A 26,132-nucleotide genomic window follows, 5' to 3' on the forward strand; every position below is an offset into this window, starting at 1 on the left:
CAACAGGAAGGTGTCCGTGCATGACGTTGTAACAACCGTAGAGACTGCATGGTTTGGAAAATAGAAAAAAACAATTGATGTTGAAATATGCACTTGAGAGAAAAACCAGCCCGTCAAGGAAGAACACAGCATCTGTCCCACCTGCATGACTACCTGCACTAATGAGGCGGGTGGCCCCTCAACAACAGCACTACCGACTGTGGACCGTACTCAGTGGGGGGCTGTGCTCCTGATAAGGCCTGGGAAGCCTCTCGGTGCAGGAAATGAAAAGGGAGCTGGATCAGGGCTGAGCACGGCCAGGCTAACAGACACACATCTGTGTACCATCCCCTCCGGGAGGGACAGCTTGCCTCGGGCTGTGTGCTGGAGGGTCAGGGTCCTGCCTCTGTGTCCAGGGCTGGAAATCTGAGAAGGAAGGCTGGAGAACCACGGACTCAGCTCTGCTCAGGGCTGGGTGTCTTAAAGTCCAGTTCAGTGGTGACACTGGCCACTGATATTAGAGTTAGGCCCTGCAGGTCAAGGACAGAGTCCCCCACAAGCAGCTATAGATTTGGGAGTTCCCACAACTCCTTTAGGCTTTATAGTTTGCTAGAAGGATTTGCAGATCTCATGAAAGCACTACTTTATGCAAAATTAGAGTCTTACTATAAAGATTGCAAATCAGGAGGACCAGCCAAATGAGGAGACTTCTACATCCAAGACAGGGCAGGCCTGGACTCAGAGTTCTGTGCCCTCACCTCCTGGAGTCACGGCAGGCATGTCACCCCCGGGCACATGCATGTGTCCACCACCAGGAAGTGTCCTGAGCTTCCCGGAGTTATGTCATTGGTCATATCCCCTCCCTGGAAGCAGTCTAAGGGCCCCTCTTAGTGTATAAGCACCCTCACTGAGGAGATTCCAAGGGCTTTGTTTAAGGAAACTTGTGCCAGGAACTGGGACAAAGATGATGTATATTCTTTACGTTACCTTCTGTGATCAATCAACACCCTAATTGGGAGCACATGGACGAAGGGTTTTTCACTACCTGGGAGAAAGGCAATTGCTGGGGTGGCTTAGCCTGGGGAGGTGGAAGAGGTAGAGACAGAGAGGAAGGCTGTGGAGGTGAGATACAGGCTGGAGGTAAGCCCACAAAGCTGGCTGACAGGCTGGGAGCATGAATGAAGGAAGAGTCCCAGGTATCTGGCGCCTGACCCCGATCATCCACCAAGCGGGGCAAGTCATGGGGCAGGAGCAGATTCAGGGAGCCGGGAGAAGCAAGGGTTTCACCCGGGGCTTGCTCAGTGTAAGGCACAGGCCTCCCAGGGTGTTAACAGCAGGCCAGCAGGTGGACGTCCTTGTCAGGAGCTTCGAGGACGGCCTGGTGGGCCCACCCTGGGATCCTGGGCAGAGGCCCTGGCCGTGCCTGAGAGGCAAAGCCAGCAGGGAAGCCAGGACCTGCCCCCGAAGTGTGGGTGTCCGGGGAGGATGCACAGGGCTGTCCGGCATCCTGGGGCACCTGTGGTCGGGGGTCACCACAGTGTCTCGTCTGTCCCCAGGCATCCTGAAGGCCGTGCTCCTCTTGTTCTCCTCGGGGTGCGCCTGGTATTCTGGGTATCTGCTGGCAGAGCTCATTCCCGAGGTGTCCCTGTCCAGCGCTGTGTACAGCTTCCAGAGCATCGGTGACAGGCCTGTCCTCAAAGGTGAGCACCCTGGGTTGGGTCCAGCTAACAACTCCGCAGCCCCACTGCAGTGATGAGAAGTGGGGCCAGGCCCCAGCTCGGCCCTGCCTGGCCACGTGTGCTAAGGAGGAGCAGGAGGAGGTTGGGCTTGCTGGGTAGAGGAAGGGGAGGCAACACCCCCCCCTGCGGCCCCTGCACCTTTCCAGGTAGCTTCCCCTGCTCATCTCCACGCGAGACCCCCCAGGCAAATCCTAATGTCAGGAAAAGACACAAACTTCATGTGCAGAATGTGTTAAATAAAAATACACGTCTGGAATACAACTCAAATTGGGGGTGAAGGGAAATTACAAAATTTCCATTAAAAATTACATCAGAAAACATGTGAGATACTAAAGTAATCTCTACCTTTTTTTTGAAATCTCATGATTTTCAAAATCATGATATATGCTGGTATATTTTTAATACAGACATTAATTATATAATATTAATTTGCACAAATACAAAGAACTGGGTGAAAGCCATTCCTTTTCAGATTTAATTGGAGGGAGGCAGGGAGGGAGGGAAGGAAGGGCCTCACCCCCCCCCACCCGCCCGGCATCTGCCTTGTGCAGGCATCTGTGCCCTGTGGGAAGGGCAGAGCTCAGCAGGGCTCCTTCGCCCCCCCCCCAAGGCTCCTGCCCCAGTGCTCACCTCCAGCACCTCCCACTGTCCTCCGGCACCCCTGTCCCACGGGATGGGCCTAGCAGGTCGCACCCACCCCTCTGTCCCTGCCACCTGCACGCATCCCCCTGCCCCACTGCCTGCACCCATATCCCCACCACCCTTTCAGTTTGAACCCTCACCGCACGGTATGTGGGGCTGTTAGGCGTGCATGCGTCATGGTGTTGGTTAGTGAATGTGTCCTGTGTCTGGGTATCACATGTCACACCACTAGAGTCCTCTCGCTGCGGGTGCCCATCCTCATCACACCCGGGCGAGGATCCTCCTGCCCACCCAGTGCCTTTGGGACAGTGCCTGATTGCCCCCACCTTGTCACCGCACAGATGCTGTCCAGAGGACATCCCCATGTTGTGCTTGGAAACCTGGGAGTTTTCTTTGGGATTCGTAGTGCCCAGGAGCGGCACTATGAGGTCACAGCTCACGGGTCAGCTTGACTCCACTAAGTCGCACTGACCCCTTCCCAGAAAGGCCACCTGCCGACCCCAAGCAGCACATGGGGCTCCTGTCTCCTGACATCTTCCCCACTGGTGTGACCAGCTTTCTCATTTTGCCAATCTGATAGGCATGAAGTGGCTGCTGTGACAGCATCCCTCTGGTTACTAATGGGCTTGGGAAGAACACCAAGCTGCCCTGAGAGTAGTAATCCTTCCCGGCCGGTGGCAGGAGCTACAAGGAGCAGCTTGGGGGACCTCCTTGGAGCCTGAGCCTTAGGCCCTGGGTCAGCCCAGCTCCCTCATAAGAAGGCGCTGAGCTCCTGGGCCGGGATGTGCTGCGTCACAGACACCAGGCTCTGTCCCCGGGCCCCTCTGTGCCTTGACCACAACATGTAATCTGTAATGACTCTTCAAACTTGCTGATTTTCTGCTTTGCCATTTGTATGTACACTATCCCACCCTCTGCCGTCCCTGGGAGCTGAGGACAGTGTGTCTGGTGTTTCAGATACTGGTTGGATAATATTTGTATCATGAGAATCTGTGAATGAGTAAAGGAATGAATCCAGTTGGAAGCCACATACGCCCGCACGCACAGCTCGCCCCCCGAGTTTATCACGCAGTCCAGCTCTTTCTTCCCGGAAGAGGCATGCCCCCAAATAAGGAATACGATTGCCTTTCTTCTTTCACTAACATTCTGTGCTCCAAGGAAGTGGATGGGAGGTTAAGAAAGCCTTTTTTAAAATGCTGTATGGGTTACCCAACCGTTCCCAGGCACGGTGGGGAAAGGTGCATACCATCCCCAGGTCACCCCCAGGCACTGGAGCCATGCCTTCCCCGGAGAATCCAATGAAAATCAAATGTCCCCCTTCTAAAAAATGTGCCTGTGCACGTCCACATGAACAGCACCCACACTCTCCCAGGGCCACGAGTTCAGAGGGCCTGCCCCCTGGAGGCAGGGAGCCTTGCTCCTGGCAGGGCCCTGCTGCGGGGCCAGCAGCCGTGTGGACGGCCAGGTCCTCACCTTGCCACGCTGCTGACCCCAGGAGGAGGAGGGGGCGGGAGAGCAGCCCCATGAGACCCCCGGGATGGCTGCTCCAGGAGGCTCCAGCGGCTGGCCTTCGGGGGAGCGTCCCAGGGTCGGAGGGAGGGAGGGATGGGCAGGCAGAGTCTCATCCAAGACCAGACTTGTTCAGCTGGACTGCTTGCCCTGGTCCTGCCCCCGAGCCCCAGCCCCCACATCTGCTGCCCCAGACCTGGCCCTTCCCTCTGACAGGCAGGAAGAGGGACAAGGAGCATCTCAGGTGAGGGCCTGGCCTGCGCTGCCACACCTAGTCCCTGGGCGTCCCCCAGACCTGCGTCAGGAACAGGATGCCCAGGCCTCTCTGCCGAACAGAGCCCAGCTCCTGGCTTTGAAACAAAGCAGAATATCTTCCCCAGTTTCCCCCCACTGACCCAGAGGTAATGGGATACTAATCTGCTGTCCTTTCATCTCCAAACTCCCCTATTATGTGAGTGTCTGGAGGTTAGAGGTGTCCTGGTGGCTTTACCCCTAAGATCCTTGGGGGGCGTTAGGCCATCCACCCTGTGCATCAGCTGCTCACACCTGGTGAGCCCAGGGCCTGCAGCACCCTTGCTGGGCCTGCCCATCATTTAGTTGAGAGGACCTTGCAGCACTGTGATGATGGCGGAAAGAAACGGAACCGTTTCCTTCTCCAAGAGCAGAGGGCTGTTTGAGTGAGTCTCATACAGACATGCCGAGAACAGAGGAAGGTGGTGGGTCTGCACGCTCCTTAGAGAAAAGGTTCACCTGAAGGGAGAGGCAGGCACCAGGTGGATGCACATGGTGCCCACCTCGGGAGTGTTCCCTCAGGATGGGACACACACACTTGGTGGGATGTCTGCAAAGGAGGAGACAGGACACAGAAACCTTTAAACTGTATGTTAGTTAACATTTTCGAATATTAGGTTCAATGTGTTTTATGTAAATTATCTCTACATTTAAAGTAGTGTGTTATTATTAAGTTGAATATAAAATGAAAATAAATGCACTGCAGTGTCTAAAAGTATAGAAACACTGGGAAGATACTATAGTTACAGCACTTTTTCATGTTAATGTTTGGACCCCTTGCTTTAGATTTAGGTACCTGGAGATTGAGAAAAAGCATATTGAGTATATTATTTGAAAATTTAAGTAACACAATATGCTGTTTAAATATGTTGAATCTGGATTTGCCAGCTTTGCAGATGCCCTCTGCATGCAGGGGGACGTCAGGAAGGGGTAGGCCAAAAGGCAACGTAGTTCGGGGCTTGGAGGGAGGCTTCTCTTTAGAGAAAATACGTAAGATTTTCCCCGCTTCTTTTTGTTCTTCTATTACTCCCAGCTTTCTTTTGCAGGAGTTAGGAAGGAAAGATAAAATCCCATGGTCCTTTCTCATTTAACGTTAGAATCAATGGGAAGAAAGTTGGAGAAAGCAGACAGAGCCGCAGCTGTGTGCGCTCTGGAAGCCGAGGCAGGGCCCTGGTGGCTTCTGCGCAGGGGTTTGGCATGCAGAGTGGAGTCCAGGAGGGCTCAGCTTCTCTGAACTCAGCTGCCAAAGTAGGTGCAGATTTCTGCGCCACCCGCCAACCTGGACCTGGGGGTACAGTGGAAAAGAGACAAGGTCCCTGCCCTCTGGGAATCTATTTTAAAAAGGAAACGGAAACCATAGGATGTTAGAGTGACCTCTGCTAAGAGGAAGAAAATGCAGCAGGGCTGGCAGGGCAGTGGGGCAAGAGAGCAGGAAGTGAATGATGGAGCCAGACCAGGAAGCCTTGAAGGTGAGTAGGTGCTGTACCAGGGTGCACACACACACTCCCTGAAGAGCTCAGGGGTCCCCCTGACCCCCGGCCTGGGCACTGCAGGCTGGGCGCACACCTACCTCCCCATGGTCACCAAGAAACCCTTCCCATCCAGCCCAGCTGCTTCGCTCCTCTGCACCCCGACTCCCTCCAGCAGGGCCTTCCAGTGCCCATGTGGTGGGATTTCATCTCGTGTGTATTTTGCCCCTGGCTGGCTGTACTTCTAGCTGTGGGTCCCAAGTCAGAGAAGCACTATTTTCCCTAAAACAGAGCCATGGCCAAATCATCCTGGAGGAGTATGAGCACTTTCTGAATGTTTACAGGGACTCAGGCTTTAAGTCTGAACTGAGCATACTGTGGGGTGTTCTGTGGATGATGACAGACAGCCACACCTGTGATGTGAGCAGGGAGCCACACCTGGTAGCCATGGCAGCACAGCACCCCACAGTGGGAGAGGCATGGGGCCCAGGGCTAGCTGGGCTGCTCAGGCGGTCCTCAGCCTCCCGGTTGCTGTCCCTTGTGAAATGCGGGTGCTGGGCAGACACTGCAGGCCTGCCAGGGCTGCCAGCATAGCACCCCTGGCAGGAGAGCTCAGTGCATCAGGCTCAAGCGAAAGGGGTCAGCCCCAGCCAGAGGGCTGTCCCTGGTGTGTGCATGTGTGGGTCAGGGGGTGTACATGCAGAGCTGGGTAGATGCTCCACAGACAGCTGTTTCTTTGCTCACCAGCACTGTTAGACCCAGGTGCTCTTTCTTTAATTGCAATCCAACCTGCACAGGAAGGACCCAGCCCTTCCGAAGTGGTTGCACCCACTCAACACCCTTCTCTTCCACTTATTTGTTAGTTGAAGACAAAATTAAAGACATTAAATCAACTTGAAATGCTCCTAATGAAAATTGGTGTCCCCCTCCACCCTGCGCTTTGTCCCATGGCCACTGGGACTTGGCCATGCCAAGTCCCGGGATGGAAGGGCTGTGGGCCGTGGTGCAGCAGAGGGCTCGTCCAGCCACGCTTGCATGATGCTGATTCTTCTGTTCTCTTTGTTACAGCTCCAGCCCCTAAAAGGCAAAAATGTGACCACTGGACACCATGTCCTTTGAACACCTATGCCTACCGGTTGCTCAGCGGGGGCGGCCGGGACAAGTTCGCCAAAATCTGCTTTGAGGATGAGCTGTGAGTACCAGTGTGGGGCAAGAAAGCGTGATAATGCCCCGGACTCCCTCCCTCCCCACTAGCAGCCAGTCTGCCCTCAGGAGGGAGGCTTGGCCTTGACCTCAGGCACAGGCTGCCCTCCTCCCAGCAGGCTGAGAATGCGTGCTGTGTGCACCCAGGAGGGCAGTCCTCTCCCACGGCCTTCTGCGTCCCTGTGTAGAATTTTGATACACCATCAGGTAGAGCAAACCTTAGTGTATGTTCTCTGGTCCTCTCTGAATGTGCAGCTTAGCCCTTCAAGGTCAGAGGGACACCACAACTCAGCGGACACCACTATCCTTCCATTTTGCTTTATGACCCTCAGTCTCATGGATTGAAGGGTGTAGTGTATCTTTCAGGTGCTGCGTGCGTCACCACCTTTGGACGACAGCCTAAATGAGCGCCGGAGCTGGAACCAGCCTGACCTGGCGGAGTAGGCAGCTCAGGCTGCTGTCACAGAGTGCACAGACCAGGCTGCTTAAACAAGGGACTTTTGTCTTCCCACAGTCCAGAGGCTGGACTTCTGAGACCCAGGCATCAGCGGGGTTGGGTCCCTCGGACACTGCAGGGAGAACATATTCAGGCCTCTGTCCTTGGCTCGTACACGCTGTCTTCTTCCTGTACTCCTCATATGTGTGTGTCTGTGCCCACATTTCCTGTTTTAGAAAGGACACTGGTCATTTTGGATCAGGCTCACCTAGTGATGGCCTTTTAACTTAAGCACCTCTTTAGAGGCCTTGTCTCCAAAGAAAGTCACATTCAGAGGTGCTGGGAGTGAGGACTTCAACATTTGAATCCCCAGCACCCACATAAGGATGCTGAAGTGAGCAAATACTTCCTACAAATAAGAGGGAGCATGGGCTCTTCCTAACAGACCAGGAGGCCTTTCCCAGTTATCTCTCCATTTTCCAAGACTAGACCCCCTTCCTCGGTGTTGGCTAGCTGTTACCCATGGTGCTCGCCACTTCCCACAACCCCCACCCCGATCCGTTAGCTCTTTGTTGCTGGACTCAGCTCCTCCCAAGGGGCCTGAGTGGTGTCACTCTCAGCCTGGCACACCGTGTACGATCCAGGCACAGCCCCACTCTGTATTTGGGGATTAAACCACCCCTACCATCTGCAGGCCCACCACCTGTCTAAGGCCCACCTCACTCACCAGGGAGCTTATTGATAAACATCACTCACTGGTGAGTTCCATGAGTAGGGCCCTCAGTGGAGGGACAGTGGCACTGAACACATGGCTCTTGCCTCAGGGAGAGCCACTGGCTGTGTTTTCTTGTAACCAACTTAAGGAACAGAAAGTACTGAGCTGTAGAAAGCTCACTGTCTTATAAAGAGAACATACAGGTTTATGGAGAAAAGCGGCTGGATTTTTGTTTCATGCATGCAACCACGTTTACTCGGTGCGTGCAGATGTCACTGCATATGTCACTAAGATAGCAGGCTTACATCACGACCTCCAGGTCTCCTGTTGGTGGCATTATCTGGTGACCAGCCACTCGGTCCTCCAGCATTACACGACTCCTGTGCTCTTTCCTTTTCCATTTTGGTTTGATCAGAACTCAGCATTTACATTATTATGACTCAAAACAGAATTCAGAGAGCTTCAGTCAATACGAATATTTTATTGAGTGAGAAACAAGCAGTTCTAGAACAGGAGACTCCCCAGTCAAGGCAGTTAGGAGGCTTGGTTCTCAGGAGTGGTGGCTCCGTATAAAGCTTCTGAGTAATGAGTAAATACATTGTTTTCTGTTATGGTTTTTAACCAGAAACTTACATCCCTTTGCATTGTATAAGCTTACTGGTTCATAACTTCAAGGTTACACTGACGTGAAGAAAGCTTATGTTTCAAGGATCAAGTCAGCATTTTAGTTTTAAGCTTTGGTTATGTGACTGTGAGTGTTCAGTCTAGGGATATAGTCAAACTGTGGCCTCCAGTTAGTTTTTTAACACGACTGAAGGTTCTTTATGACAGAAGCACATTGTGTACAGCAGTTATGTACCCTTGTCTTTTTGTTTCTTGTTGGTTTGCTTGGTTTGCTTGTAAACTAACTTACATCAGCATAACCCCTAAATTTTTCTCTAGTTAAAATAAATCTGATGTCACATCAAATATTTACCAGCTTCATCTTCTGGAGCCTTCTGAACAGCCCCAGTCAGCCAGGTTGCTCTTGGAGCTACCCTGCAGCTGCCTTCTGGCACCCCTCTCCACCATCATCCTGGGGGTGACCTTTGCTTCCCTGTCTGGAACTGGAGCCCCAATTTCCAGAGTACAATAGCTTCCACTTTCTTAGTTTCCTCCCTTGTTTTGCTGGAGCATGTCCTCCAATAACACCCTGAGGAAAGGTTAAAAAGAGAGGTAAAATTTAAAGATTCTTCAGGTTTAAAATGCATTCATTCCCCCTTACAATTAATTGATAGTTTGGCTGAATGTAGACTTCTAAATTAGAAATAATTTCCACTTTGAACTTTGAAGCCATGGCCTGGAGCCAAATTACTCTCCCACCAACAGTGTTTGAGTGTGGTAACCGTGAGAATGTACTTCTCAGTCTCCTGTAGATGGAGTTCATTGATCAAGAGTTTCAATCGCTGCATTCTGAAATCCATAGCATGTTTGCTTGAGGCCATGATCCCCGTGGGCTGCTCCTAGCTGGTGATGGAGAACTGTTGAAGAAAAAATATTCATGATACTTGTTCAAAATGGTGAGGTAGACTTTATTCAAGGGAGGCATGGCAATAGCTGTAGGGACCTCTACAGCATAGTCTTTTAGTGAGGGAGAGTGGACTCCCCTCCAGATACAGCACATGGGCAAGGGGGAATCTCTAGGCAAGAAGCAGGGTGGAGAGTGGATAGAAAATTACTATGAAGAAACTGCAGGGGTGAGTGAGACTCTAGCTGAAGTAACCTAACAGGATTTTTGCTGAAGGCAGGGCAGGTGCTCAGACCTCACCTGGGAAGGTAGCAGAAAAGGAGGAGCCCAATTCAGTGTGGAGGGTGATCAGACTAAAGGTGCAGGGTTCTAGTTAAATTGACTTAGCAGAATTCATGCTAAAAATGGACAGTGTGGAGATTATACAAAAGTCCAAAGGTCAGGCCTAATTGAAAGTCAGGGGAGACTGAGCAGAGTTTGGTAAAGGAGAGAATCTTTGCCAGCACAGAGGGATACTGGGCAGGCCCATTTCTGGGAGACACAGGCTCTGCACATGGCCAACTTTGGTTCCAGGATGCCCCAGTGGCCTTGCTGAACCCTACTGAGATGGCCCGATGGCCTAGGACACAACCTCCCAAGCTTTTTCCCTTGTTCCTTCACTTGTGGCCAGGCTTGCATTATGGTCTGACAGCCGTCTCTGCTTAACCCATCCCCCAACCCATCTCTTGTAGGCACATCCCCTAAGAAAAATTCTTGTGCATTTAATTCTGTTCCAGTATTTGATTCTCAGAGGACTTAGATTAACACAATGAGAATGACTGTTTCCCCCCAGTCTGTCCAACATAACATGTTGACAAATATTTTCTCTTCATTTGTGGCTTGTCTTTTCCTTCTCTTAGCAGTGATTATCAAAGAAAAGAAATTCTTCATTTTAATGAAGTCCAATTTACCAAGGTTTTTTGTAGGGATCATATTTTTCATGTCATATCTAAGAACTTTTTGCCTAACCCAAGGTCACAAAACTTTTCTCTTGTTTTCTTCCATAAGTTTGATAGTTTATATTTTTTCATTTTAAATTTTATGATAGGTCCATTTTGAGTTAATTTTTGTATACAGTGTGAAAAGTAAATTGAAGTCATTTTTAAAATACGTACATCCAATTGTTCCAGCACCATTTATTCAAAATACTATCTTTCTCTACTGAATTCCTTTTACATCATTGGTAAAAATCAAGTGACCAAAAATATGTATATCTAATTCTGGACTCTCCATTTCCTTCCACTTGTTTGTTTGCCTTTCTTTCAACTGCCTTGATAACTATAGCTTTACAATAGATCTTGAAGTTCAAAACATAATTTCTTCAATCTTGTCCTTCTTTTTCAAAATTATTTTGACTATTCTGGATCCTTTCCATTTCCATATGAATTTTAGAGTTAGCTTATAAATTTCTACACAAAAGCATACTGGCTTTTGATTGGGATTGAACTGGATCTCTAGTTCAACTTGGGGAGAACTTACATCTGAGAAAAATAGTCTTTTACTTAACACAGCTCCCCATTTATTATATCTTTAAATTATCTCAGCAATGTTTTATAGTTTTCAGTGTACACATCTTGCAGATCTTTTACCATATTTATCTCAAAGTATCTCATTTTTCATGTTATTGCATATTTTAAAATTTTTTAATTTCTAGTTGTTCATTCCTAATATATAGAAATACAATCCACATTTATATAATGATGCTATATCCCACAACTTTGCTACACTCTCTTATTAGGTCTAGTAGCTTTGTTGTAGATTACATTGGGTTTTCTACATAGGTTATAATGTTATCTACAAAATAAGGCAGTTATATCACCTCTTTTCTTATCTGCATGCCTTCGATTTCTTTTTCTTGCCTAATTGCATTGGATAGAACCTCCATTACAATGCTGAACAGAAATGATGGGAGCAGGCCTCCTTACCTCTTTCCTCATCTTTGAGAGAAAGCATCCAATCATTCATCATTAAGTATGATGTTAACCAGGATTTTTCAGAGATGCTCTTTATCAGGTTAAGGAAATTCTCTTCTATTCCAAGGTTGTTAAGAGTTTTGCTCAGCAATGGATATTGGATTTTGTCAGATGTATTTTCTGCATCTCTTGAGGTGATTATATAGTTTGCCTTTTTCAGTTTCATAATGTGAATTTACAAGGGTTTTACAAGGAATTTAGGAGTTCTTTAGTGTCAGAAACTGGGAGCCAAGATTGATATGTGTGTGTGTGTGTATATTATTATTATTATTATTATTATTATTATTATTGTGTAGAATGCTCTCTTGATTTATAGCATAACTAAGCTCACCTTAGTCTTTCTTTGTCCAGACCTGAAATCAGCCATTTCCTTTAAAGGGCTGTTCCTTTAGGTTATAGCATTCAGAGACTAAAATCTGAATACTAAGTGAGCTCATAGCCACTTAGTGGCTTAGGGGTATTTGTGCTTCTAAGCATTTATAGTAGAAAAAATTAAGAAACGTATACATGTTTGAGATCATGAATTTACATTAGCATCTCCATTTCAAATTTAATATTGCAGGGTTTTCCTTTTCTCCTTAAGGTCTTTGATTTTGTAGTTTTAACCATTTGATTTTGCATTTTTAGCTCTTCTTTCTTATGCTCAAATATCTGGGTTCCTAGTATACTGTTGTTTGCTTTCAAATTGCAATACCAACATAGGTGTTAATAATACAACTACTGAGTGAAACTCAAGATTTCTTTGCAGCTCTTTTTGTCTTAAAAATATCCCATTAAGAGTATACAATCTGAGTACTGTGTCCAAAGTCATATGAAGTAATTATTTTTCTGTAGTTATATAGTTATATTACATATTTGATATACAGTTGGATTTATTTCGGTTTGTTTTCAATTCTAGGGCTTGTTTTGTTTTAATTTGCATTATATTTAACTTTTGAATTTGTAATGCATTTATGTGGTTCAAAAATCACATTATAAAATTACAGAATGAAATTATATGTAAAGAAATCTTCCCTAAACCTACCACTTTGTTCACCCATTTCCATTTCCATTAATTTTTTTAGTTTCTGACTTATCCTTTCAGTGTTTGTTTTTTGTCAAAAATAAGAAAATTGTGAATATAATTAATACATACTCATGTATGCACTTTATATATATACATATGTGTGTGTGAGTATAACTATGTATATATGTATAAATGTATGTATATTGTGTATGTATCTATAATAGTGTGCATGTGTGTGTGTATGTATATATATACAATTCTGCACTTTGCCTTTTTCATTTAACAGTGTAATAGAGATCCCCCATATCAGTACATAGAGATTTTCCTTACTCCTTTTTATGAGTGCATAGTATTCTATAGCATGGATTTACCATAGTTTATTCAATCAGTTCTACACTGATGTTTTTAATGTTTGATATCTTCTAGTACTACAAATAATATTGCAATGGATAATCTTGTGAATATTTTGTTTTGTAATGAGTGAATACTTATGTACCCACCACCCAGGCTAAGAAATAGACTATTGCTAGCATGCCACAAACCCTCTGTGTTTCCCTTACCAAATGCAGTCCCCCTTTCCTTATATGGTAATCTCTATTCTGTCTTTTATGGTGATCATTTCCTTGCTTTTCTTGAGTTTTAAGCCTTAAGCATGCATTACATGCATAAGCCATTAATTTTGTCTATTTTGAACCTTATATAAATGGAATCATAAACAATATACTCTTTTGTGTCTGACTTCTTTTGCCCAAAATTGTATTTGCGAGAATTATCCTTGATGTTGGGTGTAGCTATCATTCATTGATTTGAATTGCTGTATAATATTGCATTGCAGGAATATGCTACAGTTTATTTATCCAGTCTACTATTGAATGACATATGGGTCATTTCTAGTTTAGAGCTATTGTATGTGTAATTGTGCTATAAATAGTCCTGTTTATGTCTCTTGGTGCACACATTATTTCAGTTGGATATTGTTTTTTTTCTGTGTGGTGTGCTTCACAGCCACTCTCAACTTTAGTGATACTCTAGAAAGACTCATAAGACTCAACAACAGCTAATACTTATAGATGAGGTTTATTATAGCAAAATGTACAAAACAAAAGCTTCTATATGGTCTGCTGGTTGTGAATTCTGTCAGTTTCTCTTTCTGTGAAATATGTTTAGCCCATTTTCTTTGCTGAAAGATATTTTTCCAGGCTGTGTTAGCTATTACATTCATTCAAAATGGATATTATTCCATTGTCTCCTGACTTCTCTTGTTTCCCTTGAGAAGTCAGCTGGATATGTAATTGCTGCTACTGTGAAAGTAACTGCCTCTTTTCCCCATCTCTGACTGCCTTTAAGACTCTTTCCTTGTCTTTGGCTTTTAGCACTTGTGCCCTGCTGTGTCTGCTGCAGTTGCTCTGTCTTATTTGGGGCTGATTGAGCTTCTTAAGTATGTATGTATTGAAATTCTTCATCACATTTAATAAATTCTCTGATGTTGCATCTTCTTCCCCATTTACTTTATCCTGTTCTTCTGAGACTCTTAGTGAAACATAAGTTAGACCTTATTATTATATTCTCTATAGCCTATAGTTTATTTTGTATTTTCCATCATTAAATCTCTCTGTCCTTTGTGTGGACAGAGCTGTTCTCCTCTGAACTGTTTTCCAGTTCACTAATTCTGTCTTTAGCTCTGTCTAATCTGCTCTTAAACCCATCCATTAACTATTTATTTTAGTTATTACATTATTTTAGTTTTAGAATTTCATTTTAGTTCTCTTTCTAATCTTCATATTTTTTGTTGTTTCTTGTTCTAAAATTTTTAGTTTTGCTTATCATCTTGAACATATTAACTATAGTTATTTTAAAGTCTGTTGGATAATTCTACTATTTGGAGCCCTTGCAAGTCTTTCATCATTTTATATTGTTTTCTGCTGGTTCCACGGGTTCTTGTTTTTCTTGGTTTCTTTATTTATGTGCCAGATTACATTTGATAGTGTGCCAGACAGTGCATTTGAGAAGAATATTTTTAATTGAGGCTTTAGATGATAATATCTTCTTTTTCTGAGGACTTTTGTTTGCTTCTGCCAGGGACCTGGAACCATTAGCAGGACAGAATAATCTGAATAAGTGTTAAGGATTGATATGTTTCCCTGACCACCCAGTTGACATATACTAAGCTGCAGTGATTTATTTCTGGTTCACCTTGCTTTTAGGATTCAACCCTTTTAACCCCAACTCAAACAAGATTGAGGGATTTAACATGGCTGTTTTGTTTTGGGAGACACATTAATGTTCAGAGACTGAGTTTGTCTTCTTTGCCAGCAATCTTTTTAACACAGGTTCACTGCAGGAATCTCAGAAGCCAGTAGCATACAGGATAATGTCTCTTAATAAGCCAATAAAGAAATAACATACTTCAAACCAATGACAGATTAATCACACTATTGTTCCAGGCAAGGGGATATGAAAGGAATAAAATCCAAATTTAGCTGAGGTCTACATTTTACATCTGGTCCTTGGGAGTGATGACTTAACCAACTGAAAGCTGACATCCAGATGCCAGCATGAAAGTAAAAGTCCCTGTTTCTAGGGAACATGGGCGTGATGTTGACTGGCAAGATAATCTTTCTAGGGCTGCTGCACAGCTCTCCCCACTGCTGGTGAAAGAGTCCCTTTGCCAAGGCAGGAGCTAATTGCCCCAAGGTCTTAGGAGAGCTATTTTAGATCAGCAAAGAGTTGCCTTGCCAGACTGAACACCCTCTGTATGTCCTCACAAGCTCCTAGAATTTACAGCCTAAATGCCCCCCTTGCCATAGCTGCTTTTTCATATGCTTTCACTGACAAACCCCCAGGGGAGGGGGAGGGGTCGCCCTAAGCACCTGAGCTACAGAGTTCTTATTGGCAAGAACAGATAGATAATGACATCCTAACACAACTCACTTCATTCCTGTATCAAAACAACTTTACTTCTAAACCAGCTCTTTTTGTCTTTGCCATAAGCAAATGGATGAAACAACCTTACTTAAGTCATAAAAAGTGGATTTGAAATCATATCAAAGCAATACACAGCATATAGCCCTCCCTTTGGTGAGCCCTGGCATCCACCTTCTGTCCCCCTGGCCTCAGGTGGTGGTCAGAAGGGCTACTCATTTTCTTTGCTAGCTTTTCTGGAATGAGCAGATGCTCCTAGGGGAAAGTAGCTTCAAATGCTGGGCTCACCACCTTGACATTTGACATTTCATCTTCTCCCTCATCATGTCCCAGGAATTGTCACTACCTTATTAAATCTTTAACATATCCAAACAAATCTGTTAAAACAAAAAAACTCCTTTTTTTTACCTTATGGGAGAGTAGGTTCAGATTACCCAATTTTCCGTTTGCATAAGTAGAAGTTTCTTTCTCAAGTTTTGATGGGATATTTTGTAAAATTGTCAGAAAACTACTCCTTCAAAAAAGCACTTAGCCTAGAAGGACCCCAGGGAGATGAGGTAAATATGTCAAGAGCAGAACCTTATAATGCCATATTCACTATTCCAAAGCATGGAAAAGGGAGAAAAGCATCCAAATTCTTTTTTTGAAGCTAACGTATCATTGATTCTAATCTTTGGCAGAGGGTGAGCGCACACATGTGCGTGCACACACACCCAAATTCCCAAGATCTTTGGTAGTAACTCGCCTCTCCAGGAAAGCCAGTTAGTCTTCTTCCTGGTTTGGGCACAATCCCTCTGAAGGTGACGTTTCATGTTCTCTCCAGTTTAAAAGAAGTAACACAAGGTATTTATTTAAGGAGATAAGATGGATTATATTTGTGATTGTATAGAAAGGTCGCCACAGGTCCAGTGAAGCTTCCGCCGGTACGCTGAGGGGGGTGGGCATGTAGGCGTTGGTGCCAGACTTGGTTAGATCCATCTCCAGTTGCCCCCCTCTTCCTCTTACTTTATCTACATTCATATTTATAAAATGGAAAAATGAGTGCTCATGAGGTGGTTGAGGATTTTTTACGAACAAAAAATGTTCTCAAGAGCCTGTGCTAAACAAATATTAGACATTCCTTTCCCTGGCCATCTGTCTAACTCATAAAATTAAGTGCAGTTTCCAGGTTCCCTGAGGGACACAGTCTGCAGAAACTTGGGGGTGGGAGTGGGGTGTGGAGTGAGTATGGGGTGACTTCCAGGGGAGCAGGGTCAAGGCCGGCACACCTGTATGGGTCTGATAAGTGACGCAGGGAGGGGGAGGGTGGGGACAGCGATTCTCCCGAAACATCTTTCCCAGCAGGGAGGTGCATTGCTCAGTAAGAAAGGAGTCCTTTGACTGACACTTACTTACATTTCAGGATCATAGGAGAAAAGACAGGAAATGTTGGAAGAGGAATAAATATTGCCGTTGTCAATTGTAAGTTATTATAAAGTTTCCTGTGAAACTTCTCTAAAAGCACCTGGTGGGATTTTCAAAGATACCTTGGGTTTTTGATAATTTTTGCACACAACTGGGTCTAGGTTTATATTTTAATGTGTTATAAAATTATGTATTGAATTACTTTTACAGTGGCTCACTTTGCAGATTATTTGTGGTTCCTACAAAAAAAAATACCCTTAAATCAAATATAAGTAGACTTAGAAAAACAAGAAAGGACCAGCAGAAGGTAGGGGTAAAGCCAGATCACAGGCCCTGGGGGCCCAGACCGTCCTGGGGTTGCAGTCACATTCCTGGTGGCCCTGCAGAGGGTAATGGCGCCAGCCAGTTCCCACCTCTGTGATAAAAGATGACTAGGGCCTCAGCAGAAGCAAAGCTCTGGGAGGAACTTCTGTCAGGATTGCCGGGCCCCTAACAGTAAAAACCATGCAGAGGCAGGGTGGGGTGCTCCTGTGGTGAGCCTGGGCCCAGGGACCATGGGCGGGGCTGTGGGAACCCCGACGCAAAACCTGCCCAGTCTGATGGTCAGGCAGAAAAGCTAACGTAGGAAGCAGGAAGGGCTGAGGTAGGGCTCTGGCCTTTCTGTAGAAGAGGCGGAGTAGCCGGGAAGACTGCAGGATCAAATCTCACTGGAAGCAGATGCGAAGAAACTTGTAGGGCAGCTGAGAAGCCTGTTTCTGACCTGCATGGGAAATGCCCCTCCGGGGGTGCAGCCTTCCCTGGGTCAGCACAGAGGTCATGCTTCCTCCAAGGGGACGGAGGAGAAATATGCCGTTTGGGGAGCCATGGTGCCACAGAGAAGCCCTGAGTCCAAGGAACTTTCTCCAAAAAACTGTTTCTTTTATTTCCAGATGTGACCGGGAAAGTGACAGCAACACAATATTTTGACATGTACGGAGGTGGTAAGAAAACTCTTTTCCTATGAAAATTAAAATGGTTTGTAAGCACAAAGTAAGATAAAAAGAACCACAAACAGAAAACGTCAAACATTCTTACTTTGTCTACTAAAAAATTGCATGTGAAAGTATTCTAGAATGGCCTTTAGGCGAATGGAGTACATATAATAAAATTGGAAGGCATCATCTACAAAATGTCTTTTCTCTGATCACACTTGGCCTGGGTCTTTTCCTTCTGTTCTTTCATCAGCTAACAGGAAAAAGGGAAAAAATTTTTTAATCAAATATCTGTAAAACAACATGGTGAGCGTCCAGCCCTGGACACCCTCATCGCCACTGCGTCCGTGGCGCCCATCCGCCTTCAGTGGTCTCCCCACTCTGGGCACTGGCTCTTCACTGCAGTTGTCAGGATGTACCAGCCCCTTTTATTTTTATTTAACTCTGAGAGTTATTAAAAACAATTCTTTATAAAGATAGAGAGGAGAGTAATAACAATGGCTGGGTGCATGGGATGGAAGCTATGCATTTTTACTCTGTAGTTAACTTAAGCATAACTATAAATACCAAGATCCAGTGTAAATAATGAGATTTGAGGTTAACCTTTCTTTTCTTCGTGGAAGGCACAGACAGGTCTCTCAGCAAAGACTTACCCGTGCCTAGTCCCCAAAGTTCTGTACTTCCGTCCCCACTCCGCCCCTCCATTTCCTGGGGCAGCTCTGCCCTAGGATGGTCACACGTGGCTCGGGGCTTCGTTAGTAATTGCAGGCAGCATTCCACCTGCCAAAGTTGTTGCTGGTCCCAAGCTGGATTACTAGAGTCTTTATGATCTAATCATGCTGCTCACCTCCGAGGGTCACCTCCGAGGAACCAGCAGCCATGTACTGGTAAAGAGCTAGGGCTCCATGTGTACATCTCGGCGTCAGCTGTGGGGTCAGGCTTCTGAGTGGACACAGACGCTGAGGACAGAGCAACTGCAGCATCTGGGGCAAGAGCCTCAGTAACAGAGAAGCTCCTCACACTGATTTGCATTGACCCAACAGACAACTCTGGGGTGATGACAAAGTTTATTCAGAGTGTGCCTCCCAAGTCCCTGCTCTTCATGGTGACCCATGACGATGGCAGCAGCAGGTGAGTGTGGGTGGAGCTGTCACAGCGGTGGGGACCGGGAGGGGAGGCCAGCTGGGTGGAGAGTGCCGGGCCGGTCAGCGGCAGCCTGTAGGAAAGCACGCGAATCCAAGGAGCAGGTGCTGCTTTAAGGGAAAGGAACGGGCACCCTGACAACAGTGTGTTTCTGAGAAAATGACCAGCCAGTGGGGTCCTTAAGGCCTGGAAGCTAAGGGATATTACCAGGTAGTCAGACAGAGCCCCTGCTGGCCATAATTAGGATAGAAAAGGCAAGCCCAGGGTGGGAGTTAACAGAAATATGAAAGGACACTGAGAATCTTTCTCTATACACGGAGAAGAGGAAGGGAAAAGAGACACACACGTGCATATTTTCTCTGGGGAGGAGTTGATGAGGTTCAGTGTTTATCCACGTGTGTGCTCTTCTGTGGAAATAGGTGCATCTTCACTGCAAAGCGCAAGAGCCTCCACATGCTCATTTGCTTTGTGAATTTCCAAGATGGGCTCCTGAGCACAGTGTTTCCCAAATTTGTTTGACCTCAGATCCATTTTCCATAGAGCATCTTACCAGACTGAAGTTCTTTGATAGGCACCCTGGAAAACTCAGATTTAACTCATTTAGGAAAATTTGAACATTACATATATATTTTTCTTTTCTGCCTTCCTTCCTTTGCTTACTTGGACCCTTCTCTTGCTTACTTACAAGTCATACCCTTTTATGAATGGCAGTATTATTTTGGGCTGTTTCTTCTTTTCTTATATTGACTTTTCTGAATATGAAAGGGACAGCTTTGACCTTTGCTTTCACCTTTCAGAAACTTCTGTCTACCTTATTTTGTGGTCAGTAAAAATCAAGTTGGCTAAATGGGGGGATGCCATAAAACCCTGGCTTTTCAGGATTGAGAATTACAGCTCAAAACTGAGTCTTAAACAGTCCTGGGTATTGTCACATGTTTCAGTAGGAGTTTGATATCCTTAACCAGCATGTGGGCCATTTTCCTCCATCATACCCCCTAGGAGGGGTTGAGTCGCTAGAAAGCTCTGTCCTAGGACAGGTAGTGTGACCCACCAAAGCAGCCATGCGAGGCATTCAGACACTTTCTCTCTTGCCCCCCAGACTGAAGGAGGATGCTAAGCAGGCCATACAAGCACTTGGAAGTAAAGAAATCAGAAGCATGAAGTTCAGGTCAAGCTGGGTATTTCTTGCAGCAAAAGGCTTTGAACTTCCTGCCGGAATTCAGAGAGAAAAGGTGAGTGGCTTTTAAACATCTCTTCCCGCAGCCTGCTAGCACACTCCGTGCTGCAATCCGAAAGGCTGTGGGTCAGTGGCAGTGCCCTGTCCCCACATGTATTCCCACCACATGCGTGCCTCCCGGGGCAAGGTGGGATGGCTGCTTGGGTCTGAACACCCGCCCCTCTAGCCGCAGTTCTGGGCCTGAGATTCCGCTTCCCTAAATGCGGGAAAAATTACACCTTCCATGCAATAGCCCCTCCTGAAACCATCCATCATAAGACGTTGGCAAACCCTTCCCATTATGTCCTCATTACAAAGGCATGTGTCTGAAAATTCAAGCTTCTGCATTCTCTTAAAAGTAGAACATTCTGAATGGGCTACAGGTTTCCTGTCACGCTGTAGCCAGCACAGTCTGTCCCAAGCCTCTGTCCCTGTGCTCTGATCTGGGGCAGCAGCACTCACTTCCCAGGGGCTGGACGATGGCCCAGCTCTGCACAGGAGGCACCAAGCACACCAGGTAAACGCAGCTTTCACTGTCACTGTAGCCTGAACATGTCACATGGTTATCAGTCCCTCCCATTATGTCCTGTATTTATCAGAGAAAAGTAAACAGTAAAAGAATAAAGCTCAAATGTATTAACTTTGTCACCTGTGAAAATTCCAACTGAGGGTTGGCAAAGTGCTACAGGATTGAGAAGCTACTACTTCTGGGGTGATCCTCCAGACTTGCAGACACACTGCTCCCCAGGAACCGGGGTTGACACACACAGCTTCCCAGGAACCAGGGTTGACACACACAGCTTCCCACGTGGAGGACTCGGACGCACGACCAAGGAGCGGGGCCTCTTGCTATTCCTGAGGAGAAGGGCCTCCTTCCTCAAGCAAGAAATTCAAAGGAGGCAGAGATTTGAAGGCATCTAAGGTGTGCAAGGGGTTGCTTCTGCCTTTAGGCCCCGACATCTGGTCCCAGTCTCCTCCTTACCCTGGGGGGCACTGTGATGGTCTGGAAGGAAGACAGACAGAATCAAATGGGCAGCTGGGCCTCTCCTTGCCAGCAGGACACCATGTGGAGGAGAAGGGGGTGGGACAAGGTGCCGCCTCAGTATGGCCGCACATCCAGATGATTTGGGACCAGTTCTGCAGGGAAGCCCTAGAGCTTCTCTGATACCCGCTATGGTAGCACCCCCGAGGCGCAGAAATCGTGGTTATTTTACCATGCGTCTGAAACAGCACACTTTCTCCCTGCAACTGCCCTGGTCTTTCACAGCTAGGAAGCCAGTCCTGCAGAGCGAGTCAGGATGTCCCCAGGGCCCTAGCATGGGTCTGCTGATGGCTGGGTCTGCACACCAGTGTACAGCTGAGACCTCACGGAGTTGTCCTAACAAGGGAGGCATTCCCTGGACTCTGCCTTGTGGGGCTCTGTGGGTCACCCCTGCCTGGATCCACACAGTGGGGAGACGAGCAGGGAATGGCTGAGGGACAGGAGCTCAGTGTCCAGGGTCAGGTTTGCTAGGGACCATATGTGCACAAGCCACTTGGCCTCTCTGGGCTTGTTTTCTACTCTATGCAATGAAATGACCACAGGGTAATTCTTCAGGGCCCAGCAGCTGTGATGTGGGGATGCAGACCTTTGACCCGTGGCTTTCCTCGGGCCAACTCTGTAGTAATACAGGGTCACCTTCTCCTCCCCTGGATGATCAGTGCCAGGCTGGCATCTTACAGATCTCCAGGCTTTATCTACCTAGCTGAGTGGTCTTGGGAAAGTTACTTAACCTCTCTGTGCTTCAGAATCATCCTCTGTGAGAAGAGGGTAAAGACAATAACTATCACATAAGGGTCCTTGAGGATTGCATTAGAGCAGCAGGTGGGCCTCAGCAGAGAACTGAGCGTGGAGTCCTGGAATCCAGAGCATCTGGGCCTTCCCAGTGCCTCCCCTGTCCCTGGGGCCAGTTCACCCCAACCTCCTTGCCCAGCCTGGTTCTCCTTAAACAGCACTGATGCTCAGGTCTTAAGCCAGCCAGCAGAATGGGGATCTCAGATGGGGCCTGGCCAGGGAGCTCCCAGGCACAGGGAGGGGCAGGCCCACTGCCCGCACACACTCAGACCTCCCTGGCATCATGTTGCACCGTCTCTGCCCTTTCCCCAGCCGTCTGGCCCTGCCTTCCTGCCCTCCTCCACGGACCCCCTCTCCCCGGCCAGGCACCGGGCCGGCCCGCCCCACCACTGCCCCAGGTCACTGAACCAGCAAGGGGAGTGGTGAGCCATGGGACCACGGCTGGCTGGAGGGCTGGCAGGCCAGGGAAGTCTCATGCTCACCAGCGCCTGTCATCATTATTGGGGCCGGTGATGCTGTTCCCCTCCAATGGGCAGGTGGGTCCAGATTTATCAGAAAAGCTAAGAGTGAGGCTTGAGTGCCTTTTAACTCAAATCTCAACAAACAGGTTCTCTATTAATATTTGGCTAAGACATACAAAGTAAAGCCTCATTTGAATTGCAAAGTAGCAGAGACCCTTGCTTTCCTATTTATAAGAGAGTTTCTGAAATGGGAGAAATCAAGGAAACACGGGGTGTCCAAAGCCTGCCCTGAGTTCAGAGAACCAGGGTGTTTTGAATCAGTGGCTCTAAAGGAATTTCAGCAAAATGCCTGTCTTGCCTACACGTCTCGGTTGAAAGTTACTGTCCCTGTTAGGACAAGAATACAAAGACGAGAGCTGAGCCCAGCAGCAGTGGCAGGAGTCACCCGAGCTGCGGCTTGGGGCACCCAGGATGCCTGCCCCTGTGCTGGCGAGGCCTGGGCAAGGCCAGGGCCTCAAGACGGGTCCTGCTGAGAGCTCGAGGGTAGTACTGTTGAGGGAATCACTTCGGTCTTAATAGTTTGGGTGTTCAGACTTGCATGCTGTGGATTTCCCTACGGGTGGGGTATGACCGAGACTGGAGGGCCTCCTGAGTCCTCAGGGTCTCCCCAGCCACCATTCACACCCATTGCCCCTGCTGTCGCCAGAGTCAGCTTTCCAAGCACAGCTCGGGAGTCATTCCCTGCTCAGAAGCCTTTACTGGCCAAACCATTACCTATTGATGTGGACCTTAAAATATAAGAGACTTTAAAACTGATTCCAATTGTATAATGAAGGAGGAATCTGAGACCCACAAATTGAGAAATAAATGAGAAGTGTGAAGTGAAGGTAAACTGGGTTTGGACTCAGACTCCAGTTATCCCAAGCTGTGTGACCCAAGGACCATTATTTCATATGCTTCCGTGCCTTCACCCTGACTGGGTGGTCAGCTTGCCCTGCTGGTTATATTCAACATGAGGCCATCATTCTCATCACTTTCAGACTGGTCTGTCCTTGGTCCCCGGTGATCCAGAGCCAGAGTTCAAACCCTTCTTTCTGGCCCAGCCAATCCCTTCCTACTCTTAGGTCCATGCTCTGCTCAGTGTGCCGGCAAAGCCACTACAGTCCTTGTTCTCCACCACTATCACAGGGCTTTCCCATGCTGGGACCTCTGGGAAAGAGTAGTCTGTTCAAGAAAATGTTACTAAGACAGCTAGATGTACACACACAAAAGAATGAATGTGGACTCCTACCTCACACCATATATAAAAATTAAGTCAAAATGGGTCAAATAATTATACATAAAAGCTAGAACTATTAAACACTTAGAGGAAAACATAGGCATAAGTCTTTGTGACCTGAGATTATGCTGTGGTTTCTTAGAGATGACACCAAAACCATAAACAGCAAAAGAGAGTGAAATGATAACCCACAGAATGGGAGAAAATATTTGCAACTAAAAAACTTGTAGCCAGCTTTATGAAGAGTTCTTACAACTCATAAAAAAACCCAAGTAAGTCCATTTAAAAATGGGCAAAGGATCTAAACAGACATTTCTTCTAAGAAGATATACAGGTGGCTAATAAGCACCTGAAAATGTGCCATCAGGAAAATACAAGTAAAAACCACAACGAGATACGACCTCACACTCACTAGGATGACTGTAATTATAGGACATAATCAGAAGTATTGATGAACTTGTGGAGAAATCAGAGCCCTTGCACCACTGAAGCAAATGTAATAACAGAGCTGCTGTGGGTAACATTTTGGCAGTTCCTCCAAAGTTAGCCGTACAGTTCCCAGATAACCTAGCAGTTGCACTCACAGATATACAGCCAAGAGAATGAAAGCATGCTCACAGAAAAGCATGCATTGAACGTGCACAGCAGCATTACTCTTAACAGGCAAGTAGGGGAAACAATCCAAATGTCTGAATAATGGATAAGAAAAGTATGAATAAAAAATAGTATACCATACACTGGAATATTATTCAGCCATATAAAGAAATGATATACTGATGACCCAAAACAAAGATGAACCTTGAAAATATGCAAACACAAAACATCATGTATTGTATAATCCCATTTATATGAAATTTCCAGAATAGGCAAAATCCATAGAAATAGAAAGCAGATGAGTGGGTGCCTGGGTCTGTAGGGAAGGGGGATGACCACTAACAGGTATGTGGCTTCTTATTCAGGTAATGGAATGTCCTAAAATTGATTGTGGTGATAGTTGCCTATCTCTGGGAAATATCCTAAAATCCATTGAATTGGATACTTTAAATGGGTGGATTTTTAGTATGGAAACTATATCTCCACAAAGCTGTTATGTTTTTAAAAAGCTGTTATATTAAAAATGTACATATTTAAAGCCACGTAAAGCTAGAATTTCAAAGCTTAAAGTGCATATTGTTATTTTTAAGAGTTAAGGTGCTCCCTTATCTGTGAAAGAATTAAAGATACAAAGGACTGAAGCCCAAATCCATATGAACAGACATTTGCTGTGTAAGGAACTCTAATAAAGTCCTGGAAGAAAATATAAAGTCCTACTCTCAGGGAATTAGAAACTAAGCATTAGAGCTATGCTGTCCAATTTGGAAGTTACTAGCCAAATTTGCATTTACATTTAAATTTGTGAAAAGAATTTAAAATTCAGTTCATCAGTCACACTAGCCATATTTCAAGTACTCAGTAGTCAAATGTGGCCGGTGGTCACTCCATTGGACAACATGATTCTAAGAACATTTTTTTGCATTATTGCAGAAAGTTCTAGAGCTATATTAACACCTGGGTCAAATATGATTAAGAAACACATTGGGAAGAAATCAAGCACCCGGAGTAGGTTGGAGCAAGTGGCACCCCAGGAACTGATTCTCTTTATATGATTTTGCCCATAGCTGACTCCTAAAATGTTTGCTGATGAGTGGATAAACTAAATTATTTTTTCCTCACACAGATCAACCACTCCGATCATCTGAGGAACAGATACTCTGGCTGGCCTGCAGAGATACAGATAGAAGGCTGCATACCAAAAAAGCCAAGCTAACATTGCATGGCCTTAATAAAAGAGTATTTTTAATAAACAAATGCAGTGTGGAATGGCTCAAGAATCTTGTCCAACAGTCAATATTTGATAAGTATTTGGGGTTTATCTTCAACTAAGAAATATTTGTAGAAAATCTTGGCACATGATATTTTTATGCCAGTGTTTATATAGTAAAGAGATTACTGAGTGGGAAAACTGAAATGAATGGCCATTATTAAAGAGAATGCAGCAAACCCAAAAAGGAGACAGCTGGGGGCAGCAGCCGCTGCTGACCACATGTGGAGCCACTTTCCGATCAGCCCTAAGCTCAGCCCTGAGTGGTCCAGACAGTCCTGCAGGAAAAGAAAAACACCTCATTGCACTGTCATCAGCACACCCGCGTTTCGGACAGTCATTCCCTAGAGGAAAGAGCAGCAGCAGGGGCTTGGCAAAGCAGCCTGCGCCAGTTCCAGGCGAGCCCTGTCAGCCATGAGGCAGTGGGCAGATGACTGTCCTCCCACAGCGGAGGGGTGGCTATTGAGGGGAAATACAGTGACCACTGGAGCCAAGCAGTGTTCAGCCCAGAGGGGAGTGTGGCGCCTCCAGGC

The 26,132-nt window shown here is 46.4% G+C and overlaps 1 protein-coding gene across 1 annotated transcript in view; it reads left to right on the forward strand.

Annotated features, from left to right (window-relative positions):
* Positions 1 to 25,610, forward strand: part of FAM3B (FAM3 metabolism regulating signaling molecule B) — a 30,221-nt gene extending 4,611 nt beyond the window's left edge. Inside the window, exons 2-8 of the mRNA XM_036876888.2 lie at positions 1,536 to 1,679; positions 6,698 to 6,821; positions 16,833 to 16,891; positions 17,764 to 17,814; positions 18,849 to 18,936; positions 20,048 to 20,180; positions 25,456 to 25,610. Coding sequence (XP_036732783.1) covers positions 1,536 to 1,679; positions 6,698 to 6,821; positions 16,833 to 16,891; positions 17,764 to 17,814; positions 18,849 to 18,936; positions 20,048 to 20,180; positions 25,456 to 25,545 — 689 coding nt within the window. The 3' untranslated portion in view covers positions 25,546 to 25,610. The remainder of the gene's footprint in view (positions 1 to 1,535; positions 1,680 to 6,697; positions 6,822 to 16,832; positions 16,892 to 17,763; positions 17,815 to 18,848; positions 18,937 to 20,047; positions 20,181 to 25,455) is intronic.
* Positions 25,611 to 26,132: the final 522 nt, after the last annotated feature.

The sequence above is a fragment of the Manis pentadactyla genome, chromosome 1 (assembly GCF_030020395.1).
Source record: "Manis pentadactyla isolate mManPen7 chromosome 1, mManPen7.hap1, whole genome shotgun sequence".
Classification (NCBI taxonomy): Eukaryota; Metazoa; Chordata; class Mammalia; order Pholidota; family Manidae; genus Manis; species Manis pentadactyla.